We start from the raw sequence: 25,832 nt of genomic DNA on the forward strand, positions 1-25,832 counted from the left end.
GAAGACCGCCAATGAGATTAGACTATCCTAATTTAGGGAATCCCCTAGTGACAGTTGTAAAGTCTTTATTTCACGGTTTAACTTCTGCTTTCACCGACTCTCTAAATAATCCAAATGAACAACATTTGCGAAACATGCATCGGGACATGCATGGTATTTTACAGGGGAGGGTGTAACCCAGTAGAGAAAACGCCATTTTATTTTGAAAAAACATTATTTTGTTAAGAGAAAGTGTACATCTCTCGTCTACTTGATTTCCTGTTGCGAGTGTCATTCATCTGATTATGACTTTCTGATTCGTCAAAGTCAAGTTGTCCCGCCTTCTCGAGACGCTATCTCGAGATTAGCTGTGTATATCGTTCTTTTACGCCTGGACGCCCAACTGAAAGGTTGCGTGACGATATCTAATGCTAATGTGCCGTTCGGTGAGTGAAATACTTATTGAAGTTGATATAAATGTGACCAATAATAAAATGTTAATTGGGAAATGTTTTATCTTAAGTGTGGATACCAGTGAGAACTGAGGGTCTGTGACAAATCGACCGTGTTCGTACTTGAACGTCGTCTTGGTGAGTCGCCATGCACTTGCTATGGACTGTCGTAAAAACGTTTATGTGAGGCTAACGCTAAGCTAACGTTAAGCTAATGCTAATCGCGAGTGGAAATGTACTGCTTGTTTACAGTGAAAGAGTTGATTTTACTTGTTTTAAGGTCTTTCTAAAGCAAGGTTTATGTTGACAAACAAATGTATAACTGCTCATTTTGATGTAATATGTGTTAAAAGTGAAATGTTGAATTGACTCAGTTATGTTTGTTATACAATTATTTCTTTATTGAAGTGATTGATATGTAAACCATAAAACATGGTTATTGAGAAATTGGACATATTGAGAAATGTGTTTATTGTTAGCTCATGAGTTCATTTCATGTGTTACAATGATAATTTGGAAAACATGCATGTAAATTAATAACTGTTATAAATGTGATATTTAGATGCAGTATTTATGATAATTGAAAACTATAGAGCTATAGCGACTGATGATACTGGAAACTGATAATAGACTTATTAGCTGCATACAATAATTTCATTATTGTTATGCAGGCTAGGTTTTTTGTCTTGGTATTAAACCAAGATCCGAAACTGAATGGATTCTCCTTTGATGGAGATGGCGAGCCTGAGCCCAGAACCACATCTGCGATAAAGGAACCACAGTCTTCACCAACTTCTTTGTGAACATCACGTGGTAACACACCTAATTACCACCACGACAAGACTTTTTTCCCCAAGACTACCGGAAAGAACATTGACTGACTTAAACAAAATATTACTGAGCTCAGTAGGACTTTGGGATTATTATTTCTAATTTTTGGGATTTGTGATTTATTTTATGTATATGATGCCGGCTGTGAATTTGTAAATAATTGTTTTGTTTTCCATGTTAATACAGTTATTGTTGTTGCTCATTTCTGCCTCCAGCTATTTCATTCACACACCTATCAATTATCACTATTGTAGCCTTCGAGAATCTAGAGTCTGGTCCAATTTATTAAATATCAAACTAACACTATCTTTAAGTAATCGGGGGTTACACATAACTCTTCAATGAGAAAAAAAAAATTAAAATAGGAGTTAATAATGTCATGTCATCATCCACACACCTTATCCTATACAGGGTCGCGGGGGTGTTGGAGCCTATCCCAGCTGACTACGGGCAAAAGGCGCACTACAAGTGTACCACTACACCATCATAATTGTTTGATGGATTGCCACCAATAAAATCAACTGCTGGAATTTACACTCTTTTGTAAGTCAGGCCTATGCAATAAATTAACATGACTTAACTTTACCTTTGGGCGGCACGGTGGCCTCACAGTGCAGAGGTCGTGGGTTTGATTCCAGCTCCGGCCTTCCTTTGCAGAGTTTGCATGTTCTCCGCGTGCCTACGTGGGTTTCCTCCGGGTTCTCCGGTTTCCTCCCACATTCCATAAACATGCATGGCAGGTTGATTGGACACTCTAAATTGCCCCTAGGTATGAGTGTGAGCCCGGATGATTGTTTGTCTATGTGTGCCCTGCGATTGGCTGGCAACCAGTTCAGGGTGTACTCCGCCTACTGCCCGAAGATAGCTGGGATTGGCATTGATAATGGATGGATGGATAGATAACTTTACCTTTGCATTTGCTGTCGGTTGTAACTCATGATTTTGGTTGGTAACAAACACAAAACCATGGGAAATGATCACTCATTCACAATACCTGCGCTTGCGCATATGCACATTGTATATTATCTGTGTATGAACATAAAAAGAAAAAGCAAAAAAAGAAAATGGCTCGTCCAAAATTAAGACAACCTTTTGTAGATCTTGCTGAAATTTACAACCAGGGCTGCTTTGTTAAAACTGTCTTGAGGGTGCTACTAACCAACAAAATATTTATTATTGTGCCAAGCCTGATTTGTGAGTAAGGTATGATGAGATTTTGTGCATGTTTCGACCTTCAAAATCAATGCTGTTTTCTTGAAAAACAGTACGTTGTCATGGCAAAGTCTCACAAAAATCACAAACTTTGTGTTTCAACATCATGAAAGCCTGCCTAAACACTCTTCCCAGCAAATATGAGGTAGATCTGGTAAATCATAATAGCACCATAGCAACTGATACATCAAGATAAGTCAAGGAACAACCAGTCACAAGAGTCTGGTGGCCGTCCCAGGGGCCACACAGGAGTTGTGAGGCGCCAGAGCAGAGTCAGAGGGCGGCTGCAGGACTTGCACCACCAGAGGAGACTCAGAGGGTGGCCACAGGCTTCCCCGGCAGGACCAAGGTCAGAGGGCAGCCACACGGCTGCAAGGCTCGCGCCGATAGAGGAGCGTTGTATGGCGGTCGCAGTGTTTGTGGCACCGGAGCAAGGCCTGATGGTGCCTGCAACGCTTGCGCTGCCAGAACAGAGTCAGAGGGCAGCCGCAGGGCTTGCGCAGCCAGAGCTATGTTGGAGGGTGGTCGCACTGCTTGCACGGCCAAACCAAGGTCGGAGAACAGAGCTTGCGCTGCTGGTGGCGAGTCGAAGGACAGGGACAGAGCTTGCACCGCCGTAGCAGAGTCAGAGGTCGGCTACAGAGACACATAGTCTCCAGTGTCATTTTCCAGAAGGATATCATTCAAAACTCGTAGCAAGGTTGACTCTATGCATCATCTTTAAACATGACTGAAAAACCTCCATGACATTATGTTCATCCAAGAAAGATTTTAATGGTTTGTGCACCACCTTCTCTAGATTTTAGAAATTAAAGGCAGCCTAAATGGGTCTAAAATTTGACAGCACATCTTGATCAAGCCCTGGTTTATCAGGCAGGGATTCCACTACAGAATGTTTAATATGTTGGGGGACTACACCAGAAGACAGACAGCTGTTGATAGAGGCCAGTATCAATTCACTGACACTCGGGAGAAACTCCTTTAAGAAGTGTGGAGGAACGCAGCTAAATGGCTTAATTTGGCAAACCACATCCTCTATAAATGACAAGGAAACCGCCTTAAATGAATCCAACACTGAGGAACAAGGAACCCAGACAGAGGGGTCAAAAGTGGCGTTCGAAACGAAAGCCCAAGCTGAAGCAACCTTGTCAGTGAAATAAAAATGCAGAAATCTATTGCACATTTCAGGGGAAGAATCTGTCCAAATCGGCTAACGGTACTTTTAGCCATTTTAACTAGAGTACGTAGATTATGTTGACTAGCCTGAATAAAACTTGACAAGTCTTCCCTTTTGGACTCATTCATTTTGCTTTGGTAACAACGCATGCAGTTTTTTAGGATTTGATCAGGGACTTGCAGAGACTTGTTTTGCTGCCCGAGTTCTCTCATTAAACCATGGTTCCGATCTTACTTTTGGCCTCATAATTTTTAATAGAGCCACAGAATCCAACATAATCTCTCAGTCCAGATATGTCCCTCGTCCACGTTTGTATTTTAATCCATTTTGTTTTACGTGTTGGTGTTTTTACCCCTATTTGTGTTATTACTTTGTATTTTACTCTGTACAGCATCCTCGAGTGTCCTGAAAGGTGCTGTTATTATTATTATTATTATTATTATTATACTAGAGAATGCAATTTCTGGAGAAATTGCGTGTGAAGGCTGAGGAGCTGAAGCCATTGAGGTGGAAGGATGTGGAATGATATTGAATGATTTTGAATCATAGAGAATGAAATTGAATGAGTTTGAATCGTAGAAAATAGAATTGAATGAGAATGTGGAATGATAGTGAATGATGGAAGGTGGTAGGACGTTGAATTATAGTGAATAATGTTTAAAGAGGGAACAAAAAGCTGATCAAAGGCAGAGAACTGACTAGCACTGAGGGGGGTTAAAATGTACTCACTAGTAGTAGGTTTAACAGCAGCAAATGAAAAGACGACGTTAAAGAGAAGTCGTGTGATCATGAATCACATTTTCCAGCACTTTCAAATTTGAAACCAAAAGATAAGATCTAAAGTATGTCCTCGTTTGTGAGTGGGCTGTTTTTTCGGATTGATGTGGCAAATATACACTGAAGCAAAGTAAGCAACGTTTTCAAACATTTGTAGTTTCTTAGCATTGTACCTGTTACACAGGAAGTCTATCTTTGTGTTTCTTTCCCTCTCCATCTTGGAGTAAACTTCACAGTGCCTCTTAGACTCTTCCTCCAGACTCTGATCTGCCTTTGACTCGACATCCTTCATCTGCTCCTCTAGTTCATGCACACTGGGATACAGTAAATAGATACAAATAATATAAAATAATGAAATGAGACATTGACTGTACATAAATACCATAGTCATATTGCAGTTTAAGCCTTGAAAGGATTTTGAACTGAGTCTGTGTGTGATGTGTGGCATAAAACCAGAAAGGAGATTGCTATGTGAGTGTCTTGAGTTAGTCAGCAGCTAGCCCGCTGGATAGTGACTTTTCACTCCAAAAGTGGAGTGTTATGTGTGTAATCTTCAAAGCTTTTCAATACACGAGTGGTCGTGCCTGCAGCAATTACTTACATGCCTTCTTCAAAGCAATTGAAACAAAATTGCACAATGTTTTGGATAACCTACCGATGGACAAGTTGTGTATTTTCCTGTTTGAGTTTACACTTGAGCTCCCCATTGGTCAGACTGTCGCTCTCCAGCTCTGTCACCTTCTTTTCAAGGTAACTCACCTGAACATATGACATATCAGTGTTACACCAAATAGCCACTCCTCACGTTGACTTCAAGTCTATCAAGTTCAAGTCAAGTTTTACGAACAAAGAGAAGACAAACTATAATGCCAACTACCAGCTTAACTCCAACGTGATTGGTGAAAACACACTTTTTAAGAATGCATTTTGTGTTTGACAGTACCTTCTCTGTAATGTTGAGAGCACAGGAGTCAACACTCTCTGTGAACAAATCCTCTGCGCTGCTCCCCTGACTGGACACGTTTTGGTTGGCCTGAAACAGCTGACTAGAGGGATGAGAAGACATATTAGAAATAACTACCATTTTGGCTTTCAGAGACCAGGCTATCTGCAATGTATCCTCTATTCCATTCTGGAGGGGTCAAGGTTGTCCAGTCGATTAAAAAAAAAAAAAAAAAAACATTTGGGAACTTTTTCCACGTCAACGATAACGTAAAAATAAAAAAAATAATGGTAAAGAGATCCGGCAGCACGGTGGACGACTGGTTAGCATCAATGGCCCCACAATGCAGAGGTCGTCGGTTCGAATCTGGCTCCGGCCTTCCTGCAAGGAGTTTACATGTTCTCCCCGTGCCTGTGTGGGTTCCCTCCGGGTACTCCGGTTTCCTCCCACATTCCAGAAACATGCATAGCTGGTTGATTGGACACTCTAAATTGCCCCTAGGTATGAGTGTGAGTGTGGATGGTTGTTCCTCCATGTGTGCCATGCGATTGGCTGGCCTACGGCCCGAAGATAGCTGGGATAGGCTCCAGTACCCCCCGCAACCCTTTTGAGGACAAGCGGTACAGATAATGGTTGGATGGATGGTAAAGAGTTCTATTTTTTTATACATCTAGACTCATTCAAGAAATACTCAAATACAAGTCAAATTTGGTAAAAGCATGGTAAGACACACATCCGTGTCTCCATGGGAAGCCATAGAGGGCCATGCCCCCCCCACACTACCTTTTTTTCCCCATTTAATTTTTATTTTATTTTATAGTAGCAATTTTTATGTTGGGAAATAATGCTGAATTGTCTATCACTAAGACAGTAAAAATGTCAAGAAACAATGGTGTGATTTGGTTTGATTGATGGGTATGGTTATCTGCAACAGCCTAAGACCCCGTAGTCCTTTGAGCAAATAAGGTTTGGTGCACAAGCAATGAACACATTAATGTTGTAATGCAAAAATTTCAAAGTGAAGCTGCAAGTTCTTTGTCTGACAAGTCATCTATATATTTGTAAATAAAGGCTGAGGACACTAACGCTTAACTATAAGCATCTAATATCTTACACTGCTTAAAGTACAATCGATGGTCAAAAAACATGGACATCAACCTCCAATAATATCACAATCATAGCCCAATATTGTGTAATTTATGGACAAATCATTTTTCTCATGAAGCCACACAAGCTTCTGTCGTGAACGCTTTTATGAAGACGAAAACGAAAATCAGTAATGTTGGGGACAATCTGTCTATATATCTATCTTCAAAGGTTGATGTGCACATACGTAGAGTTGTGAACAGATATTTTGGTCACAATTGATCACAGGTTTCTTACATTACTGTTTTTAGACCGTCACTTTCATGCGACAGTGTGGCAAGTGAGGAGGGACAACATATATATTGGGGTCGACAACTAAAGAACCATTCAAAAATGTTTCAACAACGGCAGTCAAAATTCTTTATAACTAAATTGAAGAGTGAGTTCCTATTCCTTCCTTTAATTTTATTTCTGCAGCAGACAACACATTGAGCTGGGTAGTCCATTCTGAATGTTACATTAGTGCGTCAAACATATTGGAGGTGGCCATCGTATTATTTTCCGATTTTATAACTAAGACTCATAAAATCAAAAGTGTTATAATCTATTTTGGTTGCTTTTAGTTTAGTTTCAGATTATCCCTGTGTTTCTTTGTGTGTCTCATTAGTTAATTGTGTACACCTGTGTTTGTCATCCCGGTCCCTTGTGTTACCCAATCAGCTCCCTCCAACACCTTAGCTTGTCAATGTGTTCCTCATTGTCTTGCTAAATTGTTTGTATTTAGTTCCTTCTTTCCTTTCCTTCATGTCGGTTCATTGTCTCTATCAGTTGTATTATGTCCTTCATCCGAGCCATGTCTTGTTGCTTTTTGTTTTTCTCCAAGTCAAGTTTGTTTAGTTATTCTGATTCTGTGTTATTTTGGACTTTAGTATTTTGCGCAATTAGACTCACTTTTCAAACCTGGATATTAATGAGCAGCTCCGCTTCTAGTTACAATCTGCGTTGGTACCACAATATTGGAACACAGGTTGATCAGCTACACAGTTCTATGAGACAGGATCACCCCGTCAAAACAGGTTCTTTTTAATAATGCTGCGTGAGCAAACCTTGTACTAAATCTTTTAATTATTGGGTTATTTTTGAAAAGGTTATGAAGAAAACCTTTTGGAACAGTGGGGAAAAGATGCATATATATATATATATATATACAGTGAACCCCCGCTACTTCGCGGTTCACCTTTCGCGGGTTCAGTGCTTCGCGGGTCTAAAAAATATTCGGGAGCATTGTAGTTTCGGCGAGCGGCACAAGGGGGCGCTGAAGCGGTTAGACGGCGGGCGTGCGCCGAAGAAGAGAGTGGACGAAGAAGAACAGGTTCCCCCGGACACGATTGGTGGCGACGGACACGATCGGGGGCGACATTTTGCTTCGTTCGGGACCGTGCGTGAGCTCCGAAGGAGACCGGCCGGCGTGTGTGGCTGTCAAGCCGAAGAGAAACAACTTCCGCCCGGGCACTCGCACGGCGACATTTTTGCTTCGTTCGGGACCGTGCGTGAGCTCCGAAGGAGACCGGCCGGCGTGTGTGGCTGTCAAGCCGAAGAGAAACAACTTCCGCCCGGGCACTCGCGCGGCGACATTTTGCTTCGTTCGGGACCGTGCGTGAGCTCCGAAGGAGACCGGCCGGCGTGTGTGGCTGTCAAGCCGAAGAGAAACAACTTCCGCCCGGGCACCGGCGGAGCGCGAGGCTGTCAGTTATGAATGAATAAATGAATAAATAAATAAATGAAGAATGCCACCTTTCATTTCACTGTCATGATCCGTGCCTGTCATGCCGCGTGTGTTTTTGTTTTTTCAGCGGTGAGGGCGTTCCTCCAGCGATCGTCTCGCGCCATGTCGTCAGCTGCTGCGAGACGCGCTGATTACACTGACTATATTGTGATAATAAATATCTTTGTATCAACCACCTTTTTTCCCGGGTCTGCGTTTGGAGAGTCCTGTTCAATCCTCCAGTTCTGCTGGAGGATCATAACATTCACAGGGCACACCGGACGGCGTACCAGCAGGTAAAAGTCGAAGTAATTAAATAAATACAAAAAGAAGTAATTGAATAAATACAAAAATAATGGCTGGGGAATAAAAAAATAATACGTTTTAATAATAATTTGTTTTTTTGTTATAACATCAATTTCACTCTCTCTCTCTCTACCAGTATATATATATATATATATATTTTTTTTTTTTTTTTAAGCATTTTTGAAGGTGTGCCGCTACTTTGCACCTATATATATTTATATATATATATATATATATATATATATATATATATATATAGGTGCGAAGTATATATATACACTGTGGTTTTTTTTTGTTTTTTTTTGAAGGTGCGACGCTACTTCGCGGATTTTCAGTTTTCGCGGGTGGTCTCGGTCCCCATTAACCGCAATAACCGGGGGTTCACTGTATACACATATATACATACATATATACACATATATATACATCCATGTATACACATATATATACATACATGTATACACATATATATACATACATGTATACACATATATATACATACATATATACACATATATATATATACATATATACACATATATATATATATACATATATACACATATATATATATATACATATATACACATATATATATATATACATATATACACATATATATATATATACATATATACACATATATATATATACATATATACACATATATATATATACATACATATATATACATACATATATATACACATATATATATATACATACATATATATACATACATATATATACACATATATATATACATACATATATACACATATATATATACATACATATATACACATATATATACATACATATATACACATATATATACATACATATATACACATATATATACATACATATATACACATATATATACATACATATATATATATATATATATATATAGAGAGAGAGAGAGAGAGAGAGAGAGAGAGAGAGATTAGTGCTGTCAAGTGATTAATTTTTTTTAACTAATTAATCACAAAAATTTCCATGATTAATCACGATTAATCACATTTTTCAACTACCATTTTTTGCGAAGCTTGTAACAGATATTTACTTGAATAATATCTTGGAATTGATTCAAAATCACCAAATATGAAGTATATTTAATTCAAAGACTGTTCTAATAGCTTTCTTGGATTATTAAATACGATCTAAATGGAGACATCTTTACAGACATTTATTTTCGAAACATTTCTCAAAACTGCCCACAAGCGCCACACTCCATCAGTGTTGGTTTGCAAGGCCCAGTGGTAACTTAAACACAGTGTTTTGCTCTGAGACGTGCTTAAGAAAGCTAATATGGCACAATATTTGAAAAGTATTTTTTAAGTAAATCAAACTGAGTTAACCGAGTTAAAATTTTTGGGATTAATCACCTGAGTTAATGCTTTAATTTTGACAGCCATAATATATATATATGTCAGTCTGTCTGTCTACCCAGATAGCAAAAGATGTTCAACAACAGTTTGTCAGCATTTACGTTTGTGATTCAAAATCTACATTGAATCTACATTGTATTTAGTTTGAATTAAGAAATTTCAAAGCTCAATGTTTGGTTTCAACGTAGATTCAACGCTTAAGACAAACCATATTGCAACGGTGATTCACCCATATTTCCCTATCAGGGTACCTGTCTATCTATCTAGCTAGCTATCTGAAAGGAAAGAATGTAACCTGAATTGCATCACAGACAGGCTTCCGCCTCCGCATGCGACGACTGATAATTTATTATGCATTGCAACACCAGCCACTTCTGACAGGTGTCGTCAGTGATGGATTGATAGACCTTCCGTCAGTACTGACTCAGAGAAATTTGCGAGAATGATTCAGTTTCATCAGAATCTGACCAAGAAAATGCCACGTTGAAATGGGGAAGCAGCTAAAACACTTTAAACGTCACTGCATTCTGGCCATCTCAGATTTAAAAAAATCTTAAAAAATTGTTGACCAATTGTTGATTTGTTGTTGTTATCGTACGTTCAGATTAATATATGCATACATTAATGATAAAGTCCAACCAACGCGGGCACAAGGAACTTTCTGAGTTGCTGACTCCTGCCATACACTAACATGAATGATTGACAATATATACAATACAATGTGTGTCCCTCCTCAGTTGCACTTCCCGTATTTCCGCAACCATAAGGCACACTTTAAAGTCCCAAATCTTCCCCAAAACAAACGAGGCGTCTTGTAATGTGACACGCCTGGGGATATGTCAAATTTCGCCAATAAGGCAGCTTTTAAATCCTTGTAGCAATGTGCCTCTTCCTGGTCCATTGCTGTATAGGCTTCTAAAGCTTTTCCTGACAGAAGTGGTACGAGGCGACAAGCCCACTCTATCTCCGGCCATCTCCAAGTCCTTACGATACGCTCAAAACGCACCAGGTAATTTTCAATATCTGCATAGGGCCTCATCTCCGCCTGTTGTAACGGCCTAATGTACTGCCCATCGACGTTCTCCTCCTGCGACTGGTGCAATGCCGTGGACTCCCCCTGAGGCCATCGTACCTGTGCAGGTGTAGGCAACGCCATGTAGGGACTGCTCGCACGAGAGACCACTTCCCCTGGGTCGCTTCGGCGATTAGGGGTTGACGTTTGTAGTGAGACACGAAGGTTACAAATCACACCCAGCAGACCTTCTTCCTCTCGTTTCTGCTGGCCCACCATAAAGTCCTTCATCAGGCCTAGGAGCTCACTGACCGGTGGCTATAATGATCCAACAGCTCCAGACTTCTCCACAACATTGCCGAAATCCAGCTCCTCCTCAAATTTTCGCTACTGAGAACGTCGTTTTTCTTCGGCATTCCATCCCACTTCTGACACCATATGTGACGGGGTTAAAAAACGGCTTTCAAGTAAGACTATGGCCAAGCCGAAGGGTGTAGAGTTCTTCCGATTTTATTGAATATATCAGTCCAAAATAATGCTCCGTACGTACCATTGGCCATAGTCTTACTTGAGAGCCGTTTTTGAACCCCGTCACAACGGCACATTGTGTGCTGCTAAGTGCAGTGTTAAAAAGACTTTCTCTGCTGCCATCACATGTAACATCGTCAATTAACATTTTAGTGAGGTCACCCATACAAAAACACGTATCTTATTCTTGCAGTACATTTTCCCAACTAAAGTATAATTATTGTAGCATATTAAAAAAAAAAATGTCAAAATGACTCACTGTCCGAATGCTGTGCTGGATATACTTCTGCTGGGGCTGAAAGACAAGAAAAGAAATTAAGGAAGATTTATGTCAAACAAATTCAGGCACCATTTTATAGTTTCATGTAATTAAAATCAGACACAGACTGTTTCGCCAATGATGTCATAGTCATGGCCCCGACCCCTTCGCAGTGTGCCCATATATATAGTTTGGACATCCTATGACATCACTCCCAATGATGTCATACTTCAAATCTATTTACTCTGATTGCACGCTCCTCTGTCCTCACTCCTCTGTTCACAATCTTGTACCACCGACTAAAAATTCTATCGATGAGGGAGGAGATTGACAATTGTTTTGGTTAATGAGATGATCACTCCTCTGTCATTTCTTCTTCTTCTTCTTCAAAAGATGAAGTCACATCATTTGTATGTCACATAATACGCCATCTGGGTGTCAGATGTTTTACGATCACCACAAATGTCCACTTCATGCTTTGTTGCAAGTTGTATTAAAAAATTAAAAAGGTTTATATGTGCCTCTATTGCTAGATTAAACCGTATATGTATATATATATATATATATATATCCCCAAACCATTTAAACTTCCTCAGCTTTAGGTTTTTAATTGCCACTTCCCAGAGCAAACACATCTACATGCACATCTTAACTTCTTCCACTAACAATCTTCGCTAAATTTAGTACCTATCCAACATACAAAGATCTCTGAAAAGGCTTACACCCTTGAGACATATTACCACTTTCCTATCATGCAAGGCTCAGCATCTTGTTACAACTTAGGGCATGACAAAAACACACAACCCAAATAGGATTTGTTTTAGTTTTTTTAAAGCAAATAGCTGAGGATAAGTTCACCCAAAAAATACTATTGGTGAATTTGAGAACAGCAAACTGCCAAGAGGTAGGGTTCACTTTATTACCCTTTTAAGTATCTTAATCAGTGTATTGAATCATTTAAAATTATAATTTGTTGTTGCATTTTAACATCTCAAACATAACTAATTGAATGCTTGTCATTTAGAGACATGATGCTTTAATAACAGTTGAAATGAAACAGCTAAAGCTAAACATTGCATCTGTGCTTGTATGTTTTCGTTCGTGTGCATATACTTAACCTGCTCGCCTTGATGTTGCGAAGGCGAGCATCCAAATCATTGAGCAGATTCACTTTCTTGCAGCACTGAGAACAGTTAATATCCAGCAGTTCACTAAAATACAGCATTTGCTGAGTTGTGTGTCCTCCACTGCAGCTACAAATATACAAAATTATCCACACAGTTAACTCATCATTGGTCAGTTAATGAAAAAGAGTACATTAAGGTCAAAATACACATACATGGCTCTATTTTTTGTGGCCATGCCAAGCACATAAATCTGTGCGGTGGCGGATTTGACCGAGTGTTGTTAATTTAGCAGGGGTGCGCCAGCTGGCATGTTTTAAAATGGGTGGTTTGAGGCATTGTGAGCGTCAACACAGCCGACTTCATTTGACACTGTGGTATATTTTGTTGATGTGTGGGTCTGGCTTAGCTTCCCTCCGGACAGGTCGCTGAGCATGGCAGAATTGGTGATTCGAAAAATTTCTTTGACACAGCCATTTTGGTTAGAGAGAGATTTTATTCTTGTCACATGCTGATGTCAAAAGAAGTCTCCCCAAAAAGAAAAAGGCAAAAGCTAACCCCTCTCTCCGGCCTTCCCTTCATATAGGGAATGGCCACACAGGACATGAATACCTAATTTTACCTTGTTGCACATGCAGTCTTCAACTTTGCCTCAGAAGCGCCCTTCGGTGAGAGCAGATATGGTTGCTCTTTGAAGTGGCCTTCTGATGCCATCCAGTCTGCTACTATCAGCGCTCTTCACATCCCTGAAGGCCTGCCATAAATACTGGTCAAGCCTTTTGTCCCCCAGGATACTACCTTCTTACATTCGAATTTCAACACAAAGGCTGGTCACTTCTTTAGTCTCGAATTCCCTCATAGTTATTTAAAGAGAATTACTAAAATGGTCATAATAGTGGGTATAAAAATACACTACACCACTTAACAAAGAGACTTCACTGATTCCCTTAAATGAGAAGTGTTCACATCTCACATGGAGACCTCTCAGTCGGGAAAAGAAAACAGCGGGTGTCATATTTATGAATGAAATGGAGATGACAAACCACACATGTCCTTGGAGCTCATGCATGTCTCTGCACTTGGAGCAAATTCACCAAAATTCCATTAGACAAGTTGTCTATTTTGTTCCAAACGTTAAGATGTGGTCTGATGAGGCGTAAGTTTAGACTCACAAAAACAAATATGTGAGATGTGCCAGGCACATAGACATACCCTCGCTATGCTGAAACGCCGAGTATTGTGCAGAACGGTCAGCCAAATTCTCAAACAGGCACAAGCCTCTAAAATCAAGATACGCCGGGATTCTCGCATGCACTGTCAATAAAAATATTTTAGTTTATTTGTATTTCATGTTTGGCTTTTGTTTCATGAGTTTGGAATCCCACCATTTTGTTTTGTGTATTTTCTGTTTTAAATTTTCCTTGCTGTTTGCAATTGCAAGTTTCAAATCTGGTTTTCCTGGCTCTGTTTTGCCAGCGCATTCTGTTTGGACATATTTTTATAGTTACGTGGTTGTCAGAGTCTGACTTTTGTGGGATTGGCTTTAATTTTTTCATTATCGAACTTGTCAAGATGTATACAAAATTAAATTTTGTACTCAACTGTTTTCCCCATTCACTCTATGGCTGAAAGTGTATTGGCAATTGTGGGTCTCGTTTTATTTTTTATTTTTTTATAAATACCATATGAGCAGCACCTTGCTCAAAACATGACTCACAGCACAAAGTAAAATAAATACAACCAACCAAGTGACGGCTCGTAACTTGAAAAACTTGTAAGCTGGGCCACTCGTATGTCAAGGCATGACTGTATAAATACAAAGAATCACATAAATCCACATTATGGTTTATGCGGGTATAAATTAGTGTTTTTTTTTTTAATAACTGATTAGTTGTCATGGCCTGTGGTTGTTGTTTTTGGTTTAGAAGTTTGGTTTCAGGTTTTTCCTTGTGTTTGTCTGTCTTGTTAAGCTTATTGTGTACACCTGTGCTTGTCGTCCCATTCCCTATTGTTACCCAATCAGCCCCCTCCGAGCCTTTGTGTCTTGTCCAGGTGTGTTCTCGCCAATTTGTTTGTATTTAGTTCCCTGGTTCCTTATCTCCTTGTCCGTTTGTCTATTGTCAAGTGTCTGTCGTTCGTGCCGCATGTTGTTTTGATATTCATTCATTATTGTTCTCAGTCTACGTCATAGTCAGGTCAAAGTTGTTTTGTTTTGTTACTTTATCCATGTTGTTTTGTACATTAGTAGTGTGAAGTAAGTTCAGAAAATACCAAATTGAATATATTTGTGTCACAAGTAAAATTACTATACATAATACAAATAATAAAGCATGAAAAATATTTTTTATTCGGTATGTTTGACAAAGTAATCATATTCCCGAAGTGCGATTCTGCCAAGCGACAAACCCGGCGGATGTGTGATGTTATTCCAAGACTGCTATGGCAGAGCTCAACATAAAAAATGTATTAAGCCAGTGAGGAATTGACTTTGACATCTCAAACGTATCAGAGGGGATCCAGGTATTTAAAGAGTTGGAGGAAGAGGAGCATGTTGGAATTATCTTCATTGGACCATACATGTACGTGTCAGACGCTGTCAAATCATCCTGTGTTCAGATGATTCACGCAGGTAGAAGATTTTGGAAGACCACCGGACATGGAGTGGAGACTAGACTTATCGTGAATGGAAGAATGTTAAGTTATATAGGCTGGGGTTATTAGCTTTGCATTATTGTTTTAAATTTGATGGGCTGCCGTGCTGTAAATGACGCTGTCACGATCCGTGTCTGTCATGCCATGTGCTTTTGTTTTGACAGCTGTGGGGGCGTTCCCCCAGCGATTGTCTCGGGCCAGGCCGTCAGCAGCTGCGGGACGTGCCCACCAGCTCCACACCGGATTCCTATTCACTCACTGATTGCACACACTATTTAAGACACTTACACTGACTCCCCAGCGTCGGATCGTTATCCCACATCGCTCACGTTCATGTCCCATGCTCTTGATCGCACTCTTGTTAATAGTTCCCTTGCTACTGCGTGTTTTGAGTTGTTTTTCCCGCCAGCTACTGCTCGGTGCGTTTTCTGTTCTTTGCTTCCCGATTGGAATTCTCTTACCCTTGTGCGGTAAGCTATTTGCGTTTTGGTTTCTTTCCCTTGCCTTTTGCAAGCGCTTTTCGTTCCTCCTTACTGCCTTTGATCCCTGGTGTGATTTTCCGCCAGCGCCCTTGTTTATCCCTCATTCGATAGTTAAGTTCCATAGTCGCTATAGCCGATAGCCCCAGTTGATTCACGATTGCATATTGGAGATTGTCTATTTGATTATTAATAAATATCTTTGTATAACCCATTTTCCCGTGTCTGCGCTTGGAGAGTCCTGCTCAATCCACCAGCACTGCTGGTGGATCATAACAGAACGATCCGACCATGGACTCTGCGGACACTGAGAAAATTCTCGAAGCGCTGGCCAGCCAAGGACGTCTGGTGGGGCAACAAGGCACCGATCTCGCGAACCTTCGCGACGCGGTCGGCATGCTGGCCCATCGTTGCGAAACCTTCGACGCCCGCGTAAATAGCCTCTACTCGCATGGCGCGCCGGCGGTCGATCCGACCGCAGCCGCGATCGGAATGCCACCCCCGGGGTTCTCAGCACGGGAGCCCAGTCTGCCTCACCCCAGCCGGTATGGGGGGGAGCCGGGTCTCTGCGGCCCGTTTATTCACCACTGCCGGTTAATTTTTGACCAACAGCCGCAGACGTACGCGCACGAGAGTACAAAGATAGCATTCATGATGAGTCTCTTGACTGGCCCAGCGAGTGCATGGGCCATGGCCGTGAGCAATGCCCGTCCGGAAATCCGGTCCTCGTTCCCCGCGTTTTTGGCCGAATTCCAACGCGTGTTTCACCACCCCATTCGGGGAAAGGAGGCTGGAATGGAATTACTGGACTGCACCCAGGGGAATCGGTCGGTGGCCGATTACTCCATCGCCTTACGCATTCGCGCGGCAGAGAGCGACTTCGACGACTGCGCTCTACGGACCGTGTTCCGCAGGGAGCTGAACTCCTCCCTGAAGGATGAGCTGGCCGTCCGCGAGGACGCCGCGTCACTGGAAGAGCTCATCATCCTGGCCATACGACTCGACAACCGCCTGCGGGAGCGACGTCGAGAGAGAGCGGCCGAGCAGCGAGTTTTCGAGCCAGCGCCCCCCCGGCGCTGGGAGCCCCCGCCGGTCGACGAACCCATGCAGCTAGGAGCCAATCGCTTGGACGACGACGAACGCCAGCGATGGCGCCGATCGGGAGCGTGCTTCTACTGTGGATTACAAGGTCATCGAGTGGCCGCCTGCCCGGGACGACGGTCACGCCGGACTTCCACCCCGCTCCGCGGGGACCAATGTGAGTCGGCAGCTGCTGCCTCCGGCGATCCCCCTCATTTCAGGGGGGCGACCCCCAGCTCAGAGACGCATGGATTACTTCACCGAGACTCTAAGAGCGTCACGAGACTGGTGGTCGAGGGGGAGGTAATGGGCCTGACGGCCAGCATCCGCGTCCGGGCATTGATCGACTCTGGGGCCGACGACTGCTTTATCGACTCCGGCTTAGTGGAAAAACTAGGTTGCACGGTCTCGGAGCTCGGCAAGTCCGAGCGGGTTTGCGATCTCGACGGGCGTCTCCTGGCCGATATCAGACGGGTAACGCAGCCACTAACCCTTAAGCTATCAGGAAATCATATCGAGACACGCTCGTTTTTTGTTATGCCGTCCAGGGCGGCGCCCATCGTCCTCGGTATCCCCTGGTTGCAGGCACACAATCCCCTGATTGACTGGGGACGGATGGCCATTCAAAACTGGAGCCCGTTCTGCCATGCCCAGTGCCTCCGTTCGGCGGAGGAGTGTCTCCGGATTCCGCCCGCGCCGGCCGAAAACATTAACTTGACTAACGTTCCCGCGATTTACCACGACCTCCGAGCTGCATTCAGCAAGGAGAGGGCGAAGTCGTTGCCGCCGCACCGCCCGTACGATTGCGCCATAGACCTCGTTCCGAACGGTCCGCTGCCGTCCGCGCGCCTGTATAAGGTCTCCCAGCCAGAGCAAGCCGCCATGAAAGAGTACATCACCGAGTCTCTGGCCGCCGGGCTAATCAGACCTTCCACGTCCCCGGTAGGGGCAGGACTTTTCTTCGTTGAGAAAAAAGATAAAACCCTACGGCCCTGCGTAGATTACAAGGCCTTAAACGAGATCACGGTCAAGAATCGCTACCCGCTCCCCCAGCTAGACTCCGCTTTCGCCCCTTTGCAGCAAGCCGTAATATTCACCAAGTTGGATCTTCGCAGCGCGTACCACCTCGTGCGAATCCGCGCGGGGGACGAGTGGAAAACGGCGTTTAAGACCCCGCTGGGGCATTTCGAATATCTGGTCATGCCGTTCGGGTTGTCCAATGCTCCCGCCGTATTCCAGGCCTTTATTAACTATGTCCTGCGGGACTTGCTTAATGTAACCTGTTTCGTATACTTAGATGACATCTTGATCTTCTCGCGCACCGCGGAAGAGCACCAATTACACGTTCGGGCCGTCTTGCAGCGCCTCCTAGAGAACCGGTTGTATGTGAAAGTCGAGAAGTGCGAGTTCCACCGGAATTCAATAAAGTTTTTGGGGTTCATCATAGAGGACGGGCAGATCAAGGCTGACCCGTCCAAGACGCGCGCCGTAGTGGACTGGCCGCCGCCGGCAAACCGCAAACAACTACAAAGATTTTTGGGTTTCGCAAACTTTTATCGGAGATTCATTAAGAACTACAGCCGCCAGGCGCTTCCCCTCACTCGCCTTACTTCCACCAAGACCAAGTTCGCTTGGGACGACCAGGCCGAGACCGCGTTCCAGAGACTAAAACAAGCATTCACGAACCCCCCAGTACTGCGTCATCCTAATACCGAATCTCCTTTTGTTGTAGAGGTGGACGCGTCCGACTCAGGAGTGGGGGCGGTCCTTTCCCAGCGCTCTCCAGTCGACCAGAGACTCCACCCCTGCGCCTTCTTCTCCCGCCGACTCAGCGCCGCCGAGGCTAACTACGACGTGGGAAACCGAGAACTGTTGGCGGTGGTGCTAGCCCTGCAGGAGTGGCGGCACTGGTTGGAGGGCACTACCACACCATTCCTGGTCTACACCGATCACAAGAACCTTTCCTACATAAGCACCATAAAGAGACTTAACCCCCGCCTGGCGCGCTGGTCCCTCATCTTGAGCCGCTACAACTACACGCTGACGTATCGACCGGGGTCAAAGAACACCAAGCCCGACGCCCTATCACGCATCCACGACCCGGTAGCCGAGGAAGGGGGGCCGGATAGCGTGGTGCCCAGAGACCGCCTGGTGGCTTCCCTGCAGTGGGAAGTGGAACAGCAGATTCGGGGGACCTAGGAAGAGGCCGACCAACCCCCCGGTTGCCCAAAGGGACGGTTGTACGTGCCGGTTTCGCACCGCGCGGAGGTATTGAAATGGGGACACGCATCGAAGGTGGCTTGCCACCCAGGGGTGCGCTGAACGCATGGTCTCATCGCCCAACGTTTTTGGTGGCCGGCCCTGGGGAAAGACGTCACGGAATACGTCCAGGCCTGTCCCGCGTGTGCATCCAGCAAGGCGTCGCATCAGCCCCCGGCGGGGCAGCTGCGGCCATTGCCCATCCCTTCCCGGCCGTGGTCGCACATCGCGATGGACTTCGTCACGGGCCTCCCGGCTTCCAGGGGCAACACCGTCGTCCTGACTGTCGTTGACCGCTTCTCAAAGTCCGCCCACTTCATCGCCTTGCCGAAGCTGCCCTCCGCCTTGGAGACTGCCGACCTGCTAGTCTCGCACGTGTTCAGGCTTCATGGCATCCCCGAGGACATAGTGTCGGACCGAGGCCCCCAGTTCATCTCCAAGGTGTGGAAACGCTTTTGCCAGTCCCTGGGTGCCACCTCGAGCCTGTCATCCGGCTACCACCCCCAGTCAAACGGACAATCAGAACGCACCAACCAAGACCTGGAAGCAGCCCTCCGTTGTGTCTGCCTTGATCGACCATCCTCTTGGGCCGACCATCTCCCATGGGTGGAGTACGCACACAACACCCTGATCTCATCTGCCACCGATCGTTCCCCCTTCATGACAGCCTACGGCTACCAGCACCCGCTCTTCCCTACTCAGGCGGGGGCGGAAGAAGTTCCCTCCGTCCAGCGCCACCTCAAGAGGGCACACCGTGTCTGGAAGGAGGCCAGGGCAGCCCTTACCCGCACGGCCGAGCGCAACCGGCGCATAGCGGACCGCCGTCGGCGTCCAGCCCCATCATACCAAGTGGGGGACAGGGTGTGGCTGTCCACTCGCGACCTCAACCTGGCGGGCTCGTCACGAAAGCTGGGCCCGCGCTTCGTGGGTCCATTCGAGGTCGAGTCCATCCTAAACCCCGTCTCAGTCAGGCTCAAGCTTCCCCCCCACAATGAGGATTCATCCCGTGTTCCACGTCTCCCTCATCAAGCCGGCCCTCTCCAGCCCTCTGGCCCCCTCCACCGCACCGCCACCACCACCTAGGATCGTCGACGGTGACCCTGTCTACACGGTTCGAGAGATCCTGGACTCCAGGCGCAGGGGGCGAGGAGTACAGTACCTGGTCGACTGGGAGGGCTACGGTCCGGAGGAGCGCCAGTGGATCCCCCGCTCCTGGATCGTGTGTCCATCTCTCGTCCGCGATTACCACGCCGCTCATCCGGAGAAACCAGGTGGTCCGCCAAGAGGCGTCTGTTGAGGGGGGGGTACTGTCACGATCCGTGTCTGTCATGCCATGTGCTTTTGTTTTGACAGCTGTGGGGGAATTCCCCCAGCGATCGTCTCGGGCCAGGCCGTCAGCAGCTGCGGGACGCGCCCACCAGCTCCACACCGGACTCCTATTCACTCACTGATTGCACACACTATTTAAGACACTTACACTGACTCCCCAGCGTCGGATCGTTATCCCACATCGCTCACGTTCATGTCCCATGCTCTTGATCGCACTCTTGTTAATAGTTCTCTTGCTACTGCGTGTTTTGAGTTGTTTTTCCCGCCAGCTACTGCTCGGTGCGTTTTCTGTTCTTTGCTTCCCGATTGGAATCCTCTTACCCTTGTGCGGTAAGCTATTTGCGTTTTGGTTTCTTTCCCTTGCCTTTTGCAAGCGCTTTTCGTTCCTCCTTACTGCCTTTGCTCCCTGGTGTGATTTTCCGCCAGCGCCCTTGTTTATCCGTTCGATAGTTAAGTTCCATAGTCGCTATAGCCGATAGCCCCGGTTGATTCACGATTGCATATTGGAGATTGTCTATTTGATTATTAATAAATATCTTTGTATAACCCATTTTCCCGTGTCTGCGCTTGGAGAGTCCTGCTCAACAGACGCTTGGTGAGATAAGCTACTTGCTCCATTAATTCTGCTAGTATTGAGACCACACATTCTCGCGAGTTGGTTTCCTACGTTGTCATTGGTAAGCCATTTAAGATATAAATACACACATGCTGTTCAACTCTCTACTTAACACCCGCCCGCTCGTTCTCCTCGGCTCACAATACACACAACACACCACACGTTTTTCAAAATGACTGTAATCACACCTACCCTTTTGTGAACCCTTTATCATAAGCAAAACGGTTGAGAAAAGATCTTCGAAGCACCTGTGTCAAAGAGCACTAGTCGTCCCTAGCTTGTCATTCCCTCTTTTTGTAAGAACGAAATTGTTCCACTTACGTGCTCTATTTTATTTATTTTTTGGGGGGGGCCACTCCAAAAAAAGCTTCCCAGAATGCGAACAATGCATTACCACACAGTTGAGCAGCGCACTGGACAATAAACAATGTAGCACAATGGCGACTGGCAGCTCGTAGTTCTGCCAATGATGTTATTCCCGAAGAATACCGGCGATTGACGATCAAAAGCATTTTCATTGTCAGGGCTCTTGCTATGGGTCTAACTATGAATCTAGGACGTTTGCGTTAAAAAATCTAAAGTGAGTATTCTTACAATAGATTTATTATTATGGTCAAGTTTACTTCACACTTGGTCTTTAAGTTTCTCCATTCTCGTCCACCCGCTTCCCTCCGTTTGGGTCCTCCTCCTCCTCCTCCACATCAAACCTCCAAGCAAAAACGTGACAGAATAACCAGACCAACACTGGACCCAGTGGGAAGCACCTGGCGATGTGCTCGTCGTCACCGGTCTGCCTGCCTGCCTCTGCCCGCTGCCACCCCCAGTGCCGGCACCTCTGCCCGCTGGTGCCCCATTGCAGCTGCAACTGCAGGCCCCAGTGCCAGCAGCCCCCCCATGTGCCAGCTCCTCGCTCACTGCCACCCCGCGAAGAAAGCGGTCATCTCAAGTCCTTGATCCAGCGGCACACGTCATGCGGCCGTCTCAAGTCCCTGATCCGTCGACGCAGATTATGCGGCTGTCTCAAGTCCCAGTTCCAGCGACGCATGTCCTGCGGCCATCACCAGTCCTTGTGCGTGTTCTGTGGCAGCTACGGCCGTAACCAGTCCCGACGTGGCTTGCGACCGCCCTCCATCTCTGCTTCACTGGCACGCGACCTGCAGTGTTTGTTGGTTTTGGACTTTCAGTTTCAGGTTTTTCCTTCTGTTAATTTTTCTTGTTAAGCTTATTGTGTGCACCTGTGCTTGTCGTCCCATTGCTTAGTGTTAGCCTGTCAGCTCCATCCAATCCTTTGTGTCTTGTCCAGGTGTTCCCCGTTGTCTCGTCAATTTGTTTGTATTTAGTTCCCTGGTTCTTCAGTCTTTGTCCGGTCATTGACTGTCAAGTGTCTGTCATCCGTGCCGCATGTTTATTTGTTGTTCTTAGTCAGGTCTAAGTTCTTATAATAGTGTTTGTTTTGTTACTTTATCCATGTTGTTTTGTAGTTTAGCATTTTTGTTTATCCCAGTGCGTTGTTAGCCTTTTTGTTTATTTCAATTAAATACACCTTTTAAGTTACTCCATTCTTGTCTCCCTGTTTTTGGGTCCTCCTCCTCCAAGCAAAAATGTGACAATTAATAACTGATACCGGTTAGTTGAGTCCCCTACACTCTTATTGTAAACTGTTATATTATCTGTTTTTATCCCTGTAAAAAAAGCTCATGCAAATGGCTGTTTTCTTTTCAACCACCAACCTCGCCGGAAGAGGGGATCCCAAGTTTGAGAAGCATTTATCTTGGGATTCATTTCCATGGATTGGGCTGCTTGGAGAGCAGTCTACGTCCTTCCCTTCACCATAGTCTTCAAATTTTTCCTCCCTGGAGATCAGAGATGCACAAGTTAGAAAACTAAAGTAGTTATGTTCACACTACAAAGCATGATAACAAATTACACATGAATTACACATTTTCCAAGGAAAATGACTGTGAGAGATTCCAATCACATGTGACTAAAAAAAGACACCAAATGCATGTAACTGACCTGTTTTGCCAACCAGTGTCCAAGAAGTCAGTGGCGTTGACATTTTCAATACAGCTTTCGGTTTTACACTGTTCATATTCCTTAACATGCCCGCTGCTTTCTGGATAAGGCTGCATGCACAAAATAACAGGAAGGTCCTGTTTTGCCTCGCTATTCTACAAAAAGAAAGACCCATCAAGAATAGAGATTAAAAAACATGAAGTTGGAGGAGTTTCATTTAAGCAGGCCTTAGCCTTGTTTAATTGTTTTGTTTAATTAATTTTGGATAGACATCAATTACGGGCGGCACGGTGGCCGACTGGTTAGCACGATAGCCTCACAGTGAGAGACAGCATTGGCGTGGGTTCAATCCCAGCTCCGGCCATCCTGTGTGGAGTTTGCATGTTCTCCCCGTGCCTGCGTGGGTTTCCTCCGGGTACTCCGGTTTCCTCCCACATTCCAAAAACATGCATGGCAGGCCGATAGAACGCTCTAAATTGCCCCTAGGTATGAGTGTGAGTGCGGATGGTTGTTAGTCTCTGTGTGCCCTGCAATTGGCTGGCAACCAGTTTAGGGTGTCCCCCGCCTACTGCCCAAAGATAGCTGGGATAGGCTCCAGCACCCCCCGCGACCCTAGTGAGGAGAAGCGGTACAGATGATGGATGGATGGATAGACATCAATTACTACTTTTTATTACTTTTTACTATTAACAGCAATGCTCTGTTCCGAACTCTCGCAATTTTCAGGGGTTCACTGTATATACTTTTTGAGACATATTTGTTCGAGTGTGCCATTTTCCAATGTAAAATATTTGCCTTCACTCACTAAAGATTGTTTATATTGATTGACAAGTATAATTTGTCAACTGATTATGAAGTGACTCCAAGGGGGAAAATACTACTGGTGTGTTGCTGTCTTGATGTGGCCTCGGTTTTCTCTTTATGTCCTTGCAATGAACACGCGAGAGCGAACAACGTGGGTGTGACAGCGGATGGTTGTTCGTCTCTGTGTGCCTTGCGATTGGCGGGCAACTAGTTAGTGTGTACCCCGCCTACTGCCCGAAGACGGAGACTCCAGCACGCCCGTGACCCTCGTGAGGAGAAGCGGTTCAGAAAATGCATGGATGGATACATGTCAGAGACCGTTATGAACTAATCTGGGTAATTTCAAAAGTTTTTTTTTAATTGCTTGTGGATATTCTTTTTCAGGGCACTTAATCTATCGTAACTGGACTGCTCAGGTTGTCATAGAAGTCTTTTCGCCTTTCATTTTTTTAATTATGAAAAAGTCAAGGAAAGTGCTAATAGATGAAGTTATTAATAACACTCAGTTTTCATAGATCTCTTTTATTATCTGTTATTCATGAGTTTTAATGTAAATGAAATCCTAGGAGCAAGCCAATGAGAGCATGACAGCTTCACAAAGAAAAGGTGTGGATTTTAGTGTGGACCTTTCAAGATGAATATGCAGATATACCAACTATATGTAATCTATATCTTTTTTTTATTTTAAAGTGTCCAAACACCTTTTGAAATTTATTTCCAACTTAGTTCTTTGTGTGCATTTCAGCGTTCTTCAGCAACGAGTAACCGGTTCTGTTGCTTTAGGGTAAATACAGAGCAAGGATCACTGTGGTGTCTGGTTTGGTGCTTTTAGTGTACACAACGCATGTAAATCAGCATGAAAATAGATACGTTAGAATAAAAAGAAAAAGCCTGCTGATCAGCACCATGGATAGAGACACACACTTTACTACTAGGAGATTTCAAGGTCCGGCCAAATCTGCCTTCTAAAAACCTCAACTAAAACTATTATGCCTGAGCATGTGGTTGCAATGCATTGTTCAAATGACTGGTTAATGCCTCAACTAAGTTGTCGAAGAAAAGTTTTATTGAAATTACAAATTAAAGAAAATAAATTGTATAATTAGCACAGCTTGCGTGACACCAATATAAATAAAGTTCATTGGTAATATAGAGGGAAAAAAATAAAGACACACAGACACCACCAGAATTGACTAAAGCTAAGGCCATTCAGAATAACACACCGGGACGCCACCGGAAGTAACCGAAATTGAAATCATAAAGCCTAACTTTGGAAACACGGTTAGAATGGACCAAAAGTCCAGTTTCACCCAATCAGAAAAAGGGGCATGGTCTTGAAAAACAGTATAAAAGTTTTTGTTTTGTCAGGATTCAGTCAGACTCTTGTCAGTGATGGGGAACTGTCTCTGTTAGTTTTTTTTTGGGAATAATAAAAAGTGATCAGTCAGAATCCTGGAGTCCTGACTCAATTATAATAGTATTTTTTCTGCTGCTACAAGACGGCCTGGGAGGATCCCGCTCTTTACCATCCCCTCCCTCTCCGGCCATCACAGTTCACCTCCCGGCGCAGTGGGGCGGGGACCTGTCGGGCCGCTCGGGGGGCGAGTATATGGAATTTTACCTGGTAATGGTAAGAACTCTCCATCAGAACTGACTGGTCAGAAGGAAGACTGCAAGGACGTGAGAGCATAGTCAGTGTCTTATAACCTACCAAAAAAGGAAAGACACACAGGAGAAACAGAATGAGTAAAA

The 25,832-nt window shown here is 44.4% G+C and overlaps 1 protein-coding gene across 2 annotated transcripts in view; it reads right to left on the minus strand.

Moving 5' to 3' along the window:
- The window catches only part of rab11fip4a (RAB11 family interacting protein 4 (class II) a), a 70,772-nt gene that overhangs the window by 32,868 nt on the left and 12,072 nt on the right, over window positions 1-25,832 (minus strand). For both annotated transcript variants that reach the window (XM_088317839.1, XM_088317840.1), the window contains exons 2-9: window positions 25,702-25,787; window positions 23,277-23,431; window positions 22,991-23,113; window positions 12,840-12,974; window positions 11,722-11,757; window positions 5,372-5,474; window positions 5,084-5,187; window positions 4,602-4,742 (exon numbers count right to left, since the gene is read on the minus strand). In XM_088317839.1, coding sequence (XP_088173965.1) covers window positions 4,602-4,742; window positions 5,084-5,187; window positions 5,372-5,474; window positions 11,722-11,757; window positions 12,840-12,974; window positions 22,991-23,113; window positions 23,277-23,431; window positions 25,702-25,787 — 883 coding nt within the window. The remainder of the gene's footprint in view (window positions 1-4,601; window positions 4,743-5,083; window positions 5,188-5,371; window positions 5,475-11,721; window positions 11,758-12,839; window positions 12,975-22,990; window positions 23,114-23,276; window positions 23,432-25,701; window positions 25,788-25,832) is intronic.

Source organism: Idiotropiscis lumnitzeri, chromosome 15 (assembly GCF_059441095.1).
Source record: "Idiotropiscis lumnitzeri isolate Australia: NSW breed Sydney's pygmy pipehorse chromosome 15, RoL_Ilum_1.0, whole genome shotgun sequence".
Classification (NCBI taxonomy): Eukaryota; Metazoa; Chordata; class Actinopteri; order Syngnathiformes; family Syngnathidae; genus Idiotropiscis; species Idiotropiscis lumnitzeri.